At 44.0% G+C, this 11,750-nt stretch overlaps 1 protein-coding gene across 1 annotated transcript; it reads right to left on the bottom strand.

Moving 5' to 3' along the window:
- Positions 1–818: 818 nt before the first annotated feature.
- LOC131223818 (transcription repressor OFP1) lies at positions 819–2,153 on the bottom strand. Its single transcript, XM_058219329.1, has one exon. The coding sequence runs from the start codon at positions 2,107–2,109 to the stop codon at positions 955–957; it is 1,155 nt and encodes a 384-aa protein (XP_058075312.1). The 5' UTR covers positions 2,110–2,153; the 3' UTR covers positions 819–954.
- Between the last annotated feature and the right edge of the window lie 9,597 nt (positions 2,154–11,750).

Raw genomic sequence — 11,750 nt, 5'->3', positions numbered from 1 at the left:
CGGAGCGTACGAGCTGGTACATGTGGAATCTCTCTCATCACTTTTATTTGGTTTTCTTTTGAAAATTTCAGGCACTTGTTTTGTTCAGAGATTTGTTAAAATAGCAACGAAAATCTTGGAATCTGTCTTGTTTTTATCTTTGGGAAGTAGACAGAAACAGAGGATTTCTGGACAAACAGAGGATTTGCCGGTTCCTTCAACTGTTGAGAAGGATATATACCTTCAAAAAAAAAAAATGCAATTTTGATGTTGGGTTTCGGTCAAATCTTAAATCGATTAAAACTCATTTTCTAAGTGTTAGAAGATCTTTCAACAACCAATATATGAAGATTTTAATGAGAAAATGAACCAAATGGTTCCATTTTGTGTTCATATCTTCCCACTTCGAATATGTTTGTGAGTTTTTTGAGGTACTTTGTATATTAAAAAAGTTATATTTTTCCCTGAAAAATGCTAGTACAGAGCTTCAAACTGTTGGAAGTTTGGAGACTGCATTTCAGTTGCTCTAAATTTATACTGGTTTATATATATATATATATATATATATATATATATATATATATATATAAAGATCCTTTTAAAAACTATTGAATAAAGTGGGAAAAACAAAGTCTAATTTCTTTCATATTTTCCCTATGAAATCAATGAATCTCTGCCTTTGATTTTAATTTCGTATAGAAAGGATGGCTCCCCCAAATTCAAATGATTTCATCTTCAAAAACTCAATTGAGATTTCCACTTATACGAAACAGAAACAAAGAATACGGACAAAGATTAAAATCCGAGAAAGAAAAAAAAAAAAAAACATTCCAGGAACATCTTTAAAAGCCTTCACGGTTTCAATAAATTTTGAACACTTGATCGTTTGAAAATACAAGAGATAAATTCAATGTCATGGTACCAAAACTTATTCATATTTAAAATCATACACTTGATGTTCAGTAATTTTCCTTTTCACAATCGAATGTCACTGAGATCAAACCAAATCTGCTGGAACACCTTCACAATGACATCATGATACTTGTCGGAATTCAGTGAGAGATAGCAGGCCAGAAGATCCTCCAAGTCCTTTGAGGCCCGAATGTTGTTCTCGGCGATCATCTCCACCATTGAATCCCGGAAGTCCCTCTGCGGATCGAACGACGATTTCACGACAGCGAAGCTTTCTGACACACTCATCCGCCGCATTCTTGAGCTTGCCATCGAGACTGATTTCCGGTTATAAGCTTGGATCTTCTTGCTGGCTAGCCTGGGCGAATTCGAGCGGATTTTCAGTCCTTGGGGGACTGATGGAGAAGATCTTCTTATAACAGGACTCCTCTCTTCTGCGGGACTCTTCACGTTTCCTTCCTTGAGAATTTTCATGGAGAGTGACCCATGAGCATTTTTCTCTTCCAACTCAACACAGCTCTGTCTAACTTTGATGGGTCCCATTTCATTCTTCTTGACATCGAGGATCAAGTTGTCAAATTTGGGGGGCTTCGTTAGGATGGGTGGAAGCTCGAGCTCTGAAATGGAATCGAACGCGTCGAATTTCTCAATTTTGTTAGTAAAGGATCTCTTGGTGTCGACATCGATGATTATATCGGTAGCGGAGGAGGTGACCCGACAACTGCAAGAGGAGGACCACATTGGGATGTCGTGATCGAATGGTTGAGGTGGGGTGGGACAGGGAGTGGGGGAGTTGGGGGAGGCGGAGCAGTCTGTAGGGGGGGAGTCAGGCTTCCAGGCGGAAGAAAGGGTGGCGCGGCAGCTGCAGTCAGCGGAGATGGAGGAAGTGAGGAGCTTCGAAGAAGAAGAAGAAGAGGAAGAGGATCTTCTAGGGGGTCTTCTTTTGGACCTTCTCTTGGATTTTCTTGGGGGGGTGTCTGGGAAATACGTGTCCGAGGCTTTGGGATGGATGGGAGAGTGGTGGAATTTGTGTTTGATAGGTAAGTTGGAAGAAGAAGATTGGTGTTTGGGGTGTGGTGGTGGGGTTGTTGTGGTGTGAGGGTGTTTTCTCATGGTGGGGTGGGAGGGATTTTGGTTCCTGGGCTTGCCCATGTCTTTGAGCTTGTAGAACCAGGCATTGGGGATCATGTCTGATAACCTGAATCTGTAATTGCCCATCTCTCTCTCTCTCTCTCTCTCTCTCTCTCTGTGTGTGTATGTTGTATGTATTTGTTAACGAAGGTGTGGGAGTTTGAAGATAAATAGGGCCAAAGGGAGGGAAGGGGGAAAAAGAAAGAGAGACGTAGATGTTTTTAATCTGAGCGGGTCCCACCATAGACTTTGGGGTAAAGTTGGCGTGGAAGCAAACGGAGCCACACCATCGTTTCGGCTTCCTCCTCGCCAATTACTCGGCCTCATTACTGTTCTTTTTTATTTTTTTCTTTTAGCATTGCTGGCCTACTAAATGAACGGTCTAGATCACTATATATTGAGGTGCAATGGTCCAATGCCAACATAAAGACGGCAAAAGCCGCCCCATCCTTGCAGAGCCAGCGTCCTAGTCCCTGCATCCTCCACCATTGGTTGATTGATGTTGAAACATCCAACGTCTATGTAAGATAATCTAGGCCATCCACATCCTAGGTCCCCTTGTGAACGGTGCACAAGCTCACAACAATGCATTATCTCTACCAAACTTAACAAATTATATCCATCGCGGAATGTGAAACACTGGTCATTTTTCTCTCCGAGAAATCATCACATGAATCACAAACTGCCATCATTCCGGCCAAGACGCTACATGTGTAGAACATCGGTACCATGAAAACGAAAGGTCTCCCACCATACACCTGCACAGGAATCAGTCAGATCCGCTCATCAGATGTACCACACGGTTGAAATCAATGTAGAAAGGATAAGGATGCTGGGCCCACAGGCTCACCTAGTGAGTGGATTAGATTTATCTACTAGGATGTTATGGAGTAAATACCGGAGCGCACCACCAGCTAGACGAGCTCTGTTTTTCTATACGTTGTTTTTTGTTTTTTATTTTTTTCACACTGGCACTCACCTGCGCACTCGGGCTACTGTGGCATTTCCCTCGTGGTTTAGTTAACTGGTGCGCTGCGTGCTAGAATTAGAAGCGGCTGTAATTTGAAAAGAAAAACAATGACCCGAGGTCAGCATATACCTAATGCACGACCGAGATCGATCACCTGTTTAGCTACTTGCTTGATGTATATATTGGGTAAGGGGATAATTATAAAGTGGGGTTCGTCCTCTCAAGATGAGTTGCTCCTTTACCTTTCGTGCGAAAGACTTTTTCAATACAAATAAAATAAAATGAGAAAAAAATTCTTACAGTCGGTCACAAAGAGCAGTTGAAGAACACCTTTCCAATTGATAAACTAGATCTAATGCATGAGCGTAAACTGAATTACAACTAAAATTACGTGCTACGAGATTACTGTTATGCATTATGCTAAGAAAAGTAAATCAACATACTTGGAAAGTAAAGATTATGCTAGGAATGTAAATTTACTTGAAAAAGAAAGTGACGGATTACACTATAAAATGTAAATTGACAAGATAATTGAAAGGTAATTGAAAGATAATTGATCAGTTTGATTGGGTTGGTATGAGACCCTTTTCTTCGCTATATTCCTTGTCTATTTATAGTTTTGGTCTAGTTGTTCTGGATCCTTACCACGTTCTAACAATTAGGGTAACCGCTCTCCACTACTTGACTTTTGGATGCTTCCTACGTTTTGCTTTCCTTATCTCTCATTGCGCCGTCTGTCACGTCCCAAACTCGGAAACCGGGCTCACAGAATTACCGATCGTCGAATTTGGCGCCGACAGCTTCCGTAATACCCCATTCTCGGCTCTTGGCACTCATATGCAAGATTCCAATCTTGGGATCCTACAAGGAGGATTTTCAATATGATTTTTTTTTAAAGTAGCATAACCACAAGTATAACCAAGTCACAAAATAACATCACCACATATCGACTATAATAAACCATTTGAGTACAATGCGAAAAGGGAATATACAAGTATAATGAAACACCAGAAAGATCGCCGCACACTCTCGCCTTAGCGCTGTTGTGTCTTAGCGTCACCTGCATGCAACGGTTGTGCATAAGCTTACAACAAAGCTTAGATATTGTGTGTGTGTTTGTGCAATGCATGTACCAAGCATGCAATATCAGAGTAAGCGGAAACACTGGCAAGTCCATGAATGTTGTCGGCCATACCAAGGCTATGCGATGCAAAGCCTACGTAGTCAAATGTCATATCCAAGATACAATGCAAGCATGTCGGTTCTCATCAAGTACATATATCAGTATAGTTTATCTCTGAGATATCACCGGAGTCTAGTACACTCCACAACAGATTACCGCCCCAACTAGCACGCACAACCATGCAAGTGAAAAAGACCTCATTACCCAGCTCGTCGATAGTGGACCCATTTACAAGCAGGTCAGACTCACCTTAGCTTACAGCCCCCTCATCATGCGGATAAGGCCACACCCCCTTCACAACCGACCACTATATAGTGGGAGATGGAGCCTACTGGTATTCAGCACTCATGCGCTCATGTAACCACTCGGTTTAGACGTTGAAGCATCTTTTGATACCAAAAGGATTCTGAGACTTTCACCCAAGGACATCCTAAGCCCCACAGTGCTAGAACCAAATATTTTCAGTACCTAATCTGACCATCCACGATATGCCTGTGGGGGCCACAGCCTTGATATCGCTAGGGCACCAAGTGATCATGTCACATAAAATACGGGATGCATGAGTCATACCATCCAGTCATGCATCAAACCTGCGCGTACAGCACGATCATGTGGGGCAACTACGTCTCACAAGGAGTCTCCTAAATAACTCAGCCCAACGGCAAATGCTATGATCAATCATTCCTTACAATAGACATACAAATGATGCGTATGGGCATGCATCACAATGTAATACTAAGCATGTTCTCAGTGTGTCCTACTATAACTAAGTACACTAGCATGATTATCAGATATAAACATAATCAACTTAAATACATGGTGGGGTCCACAGAGGGATGACAGATCTAGCCCAAACATGCAGATAGGCTCTAATCAGTGGTTATACCAAATCTGATACTACATATTCTTCCATTTATGGCAAGAGGTGATGATGTACTCTCCTATGGATAATGGATGGCCTACGCGACATACCTACATCAAAAATGGGCCTCATGGGTGAGTCTAATGGCTATACAACAAGGTGAATTGAGAGGGTGAAACTATGTACAACAAGTGGGCTTCCTCACCCTCTCTTATCATGTAATAAACTGAGCCTTCCTATGGGACCCGATCCGTATAGAAGGTGGGCTCCAAGGTTTGGATAATTCCTACAAGGTATGGTGGAAGGCACCTATCAATGGAGGCCCAACGGTTTAGGTTAGCCCAATAAGGGGAAATGGAAGGTGTCACGCCCCAAACTCAGAAAACGGACTCACAAAATTCTCGATCGCTGAATCCGGTGTTGACAACCTCTGTAGTACCCCATTCTTGGCTCCCAATGTTCATACACCAGATTCCGATCCTGGGATCCTACAAGGAGGATTTTCAACATGAATTTGTCTCATAAGAAGCATAACCACAAGTTTACCCAAATCACAAGAACAACATCATCACCACATATCCATAAACATAAACATTTGAATACAGTGCTGAAAAGGAAATGCATATATCGAAATCAAAGCTCCAGAAGTCAGCTGCACACTCCAAGCTCGACGCTACTATGACATAATGCCACCTGCACGCATCTATCATGCATAAGCTTATAGAAAGCTTAGAGGGTGATGAAAGTGTGTGAACAATATATGCGTGCTCAGAATGTAATATCAGAGTAAATGGAGATACTAATAAGTCCACGAACCATACAAGATCAGAGTAAGTAGAAATACTGATAAGTCCATGAGTCATACAATATCAGAGTACGCAATACAAATCAGCTATGCAAATGAAGAGTTTAAGAGAGCCAAATATCAGATGCCGAGGGTATAATGCAATATGTAAATCGTACTAAGTTCGTCCAGGCCATATAAGTGCAGAAACATAACAACCCAAAATGTCATATGCCTATGGATGTAATGCAATATGCAATGCGAATGAAGTGACCAAGCTGGAGTGTGAAGTCAGGATGATAGTACGTAATATCGCATGCTATGGGGTCCACCACAAGGGACTTCTATCCAAACTAGTCCCATACCTAAATTTGGATAGTCAGACTCAATGTGGTAAACTCCTGATCTCAAGTTAGTCTCGCGCCGCAACCGAAATCTTGGCCATTGCGAAGGCACACGTAACAAATAGTTGTGCACCACCAGCCCGAGTGGATAGTGAATAAAGGAATGAATGAGTATGCAACGCCTGCCCAATAAGTCCACATATCAGTACTATACATCTCTGGGATCATCACCGGGGTCTATTACACTCTACGCCAGCTTGTCACCCCTATCCGAGCGTACAATTAGGTAAGTGGAAAAGACCTCACTATTCGCCTGCCAATATCGGGCCCGACTCGTTGATAGTGGACTCATTCCTCAAGCTAGTCAAACTCAACCTACATATTACCCCCTCACTTATGTGGGTAAGGTCACACCCCCTCCCAACTAACCACGACACAGTAGAAGACGCAGCCTACTAGTATACAGCCCACATGCGCTTATATATATCCACTCTGTTTAGACGTTGGGGAGTCCTCTGGTACCAAGAGGGTTTAGAGATTTTCACCCAAGGCCATCTATGGCGGCTCGATGCTAGTAACAGATTTTCAGTGTCCCATCTAGCCATCCACGATATGCCTGTGGAGGATACGGCCCTGATGTCTCTAGGGCGTATAGTAATCATAACACACAATGCAAGATGCATGAGTCATATAATCCAGTCATGCATCAATCCTGCGCATACCTTGTACTCATGTGAGACAATCTCCATTTATTATGGAGTCTCATAACAATATACCGAATGACATATGCAATGGTCAGCCACATCTCATAACAAACATGCAGATAATGCGTATGGGCATGTATTATGATGTTATGCTGTCACATACTCATAATCAGCAAAGACAATCGACCTCAACAATCGGAATCGGCCTCGACAATCGAAATTGGCCTCGACAATCAAAATCAGTCTCAACAATCAGAATCAGTGTCTACAATCGGCCTTGACAATCAAAATTAGCCTCGATAATCAGAATCGGCCTCGATAATCAGAATCAGCCTCGATAATTGGCCTCAACCATCAGTTTCAACAATCGAAATCGGCGTTGACAATCGGAATCAGTCTCGACAATCAGAATCGGCCTCGACAATCGGAATCGGCCTCGATAATCGGAATCAGCCTCGACAATCAGAATTGCCCTCAACAATTGGAATCGACCTCGATAATTAGCCTCGGCAATCGGTATCAGCCTCGAGAATTAAAATCGGCCTCGATAATTGGAATCGGCCTTGATGATCGGCTGAACAAGGCCTAAGGGAAGGTCGCAATGTGGACATTAAACCATCATTGCCCATCAATGTGGACATTTAACCAACATTGCTCCCAAGGATTGGCCCATATAAATCTAAACGTGTGAGACCTGTATCCTAGCCTGTACCATTCCGCGGGCCTTCACAGTCCTCCCAGTCAAATTTTAGTGACCCACGATTTGTAATCGGTGTTTGCATGCGATCCTGAGTCGTGTCTCGTATATCAGAGTCAGCTCGACCCGAGACTTGTATCCTTGTGATCGTGCCGTCGTTGTGGTTCCAACGTCGCGTCACGCATATCAATGCGACACCCAAGCCAGGAGATGTGGGCTTGCGTTTATTTTGAGAAAAACGCTGCACGATGCGAATTCTGAGAGAATCTCTACCAAACGTCACATCAATCCATCAATCAAGTACACGCAACCCAACCCATCCCTCTTTTACACAACCTTACCTAAATTCAACTCTCTCTCTCTCTCCACCCATCAAGTACATGCATCCATCACTTACCATCCCTCTCTCTCATCACTTCTCTTATATCACTCTCTCTCATCTCTCTCATTACTCCCAAGCAACCCCATAAGAGTCCAACGTCCAAGCTCTATGAGGGAGAGCTAGATGTAGCCCACTTCCTACCTCCCATCCCCACCATCCAAAGATCATCTAAACCATTGAAATCGTTCCCTTGGAGCTCTATAGGCTATAGGCGGAAGAAGGAAGAGGAGATCAAAGGTGGGTGATTTTGTGTAGATCTTGACCTTTGGATCATAGTGGGACCCGTTTTGATATAGGTGTTGTAGATCCTTGAGGGGCCCATAGTAGTGAGGTCCCTCCACCATCCGATCTCTCTTTTCTTCTCTCTCTCTCTCTCTCTCTCTCCCTTTTTCTCTTTTTTTTTATGTTGATGATGTTTGTGGCCCACCTGATGGCGTGTTGGGGGCCAGGCTGTCCAAGGCATGGACGTGGCCCACCTTGATATGAGATCCACACCATCCAGCAAACCTGGACGGTGAGACCCACGATGAATGTGTTTCATCCAACCACCCGTGTGGGGCTTGCCTTGATGGATCGTCCAGATCATGGACTCCATCATGATATATGTATTTTATCCATCCATCCATTTGTGGCCCCCACTCGCTGCACGTGTGCAGCATGCACACCGTTCATCCATTTCAGGTGTGGGATGCACCGTAACAACAACAGTGCTGTTGACTGTGAATGAAGAGAAAACATAAATATCAACTTAATCTAAAAGCCGATGGGTCCCACACATGTGGACCCACCAAATGTATGCATTCCATCCATCCATCCACCGTCCAGCTATGGATGGTGGAGCCCACCTTGATATGTGATGATCTACACCGTCCAATATTGGACGTGTGATGGAATCTGATAGGCTGGCGTCCCTCACTCCAACAGTGTGACACACCTCAGTTTATATATATATATATATATATATATATATATATATATATATATATATATATATATATATATATAATATGTATTGTGTGGTGGGCCCCATGTGGGACCCACCTGCTGGACGGATTGGATGGTGTACCTCACACCTGCTATTTAGCTGGTGAATTGACGTCACCAAGTTCTGTGGTCCCCATGAGGTATGTATTATACCACATCGGCTAACCATCTTCCTTAAATGTGGGACCCACCCACACATGTCACACGTGTGGGGTGGGAACCCACCTTGATGTATGTATTCTTCCATCCAAACTGTTTACCCATTTTGAGACAGTGGACCCTACTTTGATGTATGTGTTTATATACACACCGTCCATTTATCTTGGACGTGGGACACATATGACATGTGTGGGGGTGGGACCCACCTTGCTGTATGTATTTTGTTCCCACACCGTCCATGCATGTGTGAGCCAGCTGTGAGGTATGTGTCTTATACACGCCATCCACCTGCTAGTTGAGTGGGATCCACCACGATGTATGTGCACTATCTGCACCATCCATAGGATGGATGGGCAAGGCCCGCCTTGTGATGCATTGTATATTCACACATCCTTCCTCGTGGCCCCAGCATGATGTGTGAGTTTCATCCGCACCGTCCAATCAGTGAACTCCACATGGTGATGAGGCCTTTGTGTGAGGCCTGCCATGATGTATGTTTTAGCCATGCCGTCCAGTTCGCTAGACATGCGGCCCACTTGATGTATGTGTTGAACATCCATGTTGTTCAGCTGGTGGGCTCATTTGGAAGGTGCAGGCCCACCTGCCGTGAGGCCCATTAATGAGGCCTGATGTGATGTATTTGTAGCCCATTCATGAGGCCCACCTTGATGTATTTGCAGCCCATCCATGAGGCCCACCTTAATGTATTTGTAGCTCGTTGTTGAGGCCCATGTGATACGGCCCATTGATGCCGCCCACTTGATGTGTATGAGGCCCATTAGTGCGGCCCACTCGTTGTATTTGAGGCCCATGGGTCATAGCCCATTATGATGTATTTGGGGCCCATGGGTCGTGGTCCATGGTGATGTATATTAGGCCCGTATGAGTGGCCCATTGTGATATATTTCCGGCCCATATGATGAGGCCCATTGTGATGCACTTTCGGTCCATTAGTAAGGCCCAATGAGATATATTTATTGGCCCATATATTGCGGCCCATTTGACATATATGGGGCCCATGTATTACGGCCCATTGTGATGTACATGAGGCCCATGAGTGAGGCCCAATGCGATGAATGTGCGGACCGATGTAATGTGTGATTTCACTATAATGTTTTAATGATGTTTATGTGGGCCACTGCTTGGGAGCGATGTTGGTTAAATGTCCACATTGATGGGTAATGATGGTTAAATGTCCACATTATGACCTTCCCTTAGGCCAATTGTCGAGGTCAATTTCGATTGTCGATTTCGATTGTCGAGGTCGATTCCAATTGTCGAGGCCGATTTCAATTGTTGAGGCCGATTCCGATTGTTGAGGCCAATTTCGATTGTCGAGACTGATTTTTGAGGCCGAGTCCGATTGTCGAGGACGATTCTGATTGTCGAGACTAATTGTTGAGGCTGATTCCGATTATTGAGGCCGATTGCGGTTGTCGAGGCCAATTCCAATTGTTAAGGTCGATTCCGATTGTTGAGGGTGGTTTCGATTGTCGAGGACAATTCCGATTGTCGAGGCCGATTGTTGAGGCTGATTCCGATTATCGAGGCCAGCCGATTCCAATTGTCAATGTTGATTATCAATGCCGATTATGAGTATGTGACAGTATAGCATCATGATACATGCTCAAACGCATCATCTGCATGTTTGTTATGAGATGTGATTGACCATTGCATATGTCATTGGGTATGTTGTTATGAGATTCCTTGATAGGCGGAAATTGTCTCACATGAGTACACGATATGCCCAAGATTGATGCATGACTGGATTGTATGACTGATGCATCTTACATTATGTGTTGTGAATACTGTACGCCCTAGCGACATTAGGGTCGTAGCCTTTATAGGCATATCGTAGATGGCTAGATGGGACATTGAAAATCTGTTACTGGCATCGGGCCGCCATAGATGGCCCTGGGTGAAAATCCCTAATCCCTCTTGGTATCAGAGGACGCCTTGACGTCAAGACCGAGTGGATAGATATGAGCGCATGAGGGTCGTATACCAATAGGTCACGTTTCCCACTGTGTCGTGGTCGGTTGGGATGGGGTGTGACCTTACCCGCCTGAGTAAGGGGGCAATATCTAGGTTGAGTTTGACCAGCTTGAGGAATGGGTCCACTATCGACGATCCGAGCCAGATATTGGCAGGTGGATAGTGAGGTCTCTTCCACTTACCCAGTTGTGTGCTCGGATAGGGGCGGTAAGATAGTGTAGAGTGTAATAGATACCGGTAATGATCCCAGAGATGTACGGTACTGATATGTGAACTTATTGAGTAGGAGTTGCATATTCATTTATTAATTCATTCACTATCCAATCGGGCTGGTGGTGCACAACTATTTGTTTCGTGTACCTTCGCAATGGTCAAGATTTTGGTTGGGGCGTGCAATTAACCTGAGATCAGGAATTTACCACTTTGAGTCTGACTATCCAAATTTAAGTATGGGACTGGTTTGTATAAAAGTCCCTTATGGTAGATCCCGTAGCTTGTGATACTACGTACTATCATCCCGACTTCACACTCCAGCATAGTTATTCCATTCGTACTACGTATTGCATTACATCCGCCCGCCTCAACTGAAATCCAGACCATTGCGAAGGTACACGTAACAAATAGTTGCGAACCACCAGCCCGAGTGGATAGTGAATGAATGAAT

Source organism: Magnolia sinica, chromosome 13 (assembly GCF_029962835.1).
Source record: "Magnolia sinica isolate HGM2019 chromosome 13, MsV1, whole genome shotgun sequence".
In the NCBI taxonomy this organism is placed as follows: Eukaryota; Viridiplantae; Streptophyta; class Magnoliopsida; order Magnoliales; family Magnoliaceae; genus Magnolia; species Magnolia sinica.
This window is presented reverse-complemented; position numbering and strand designations above follow the sequence as displayed.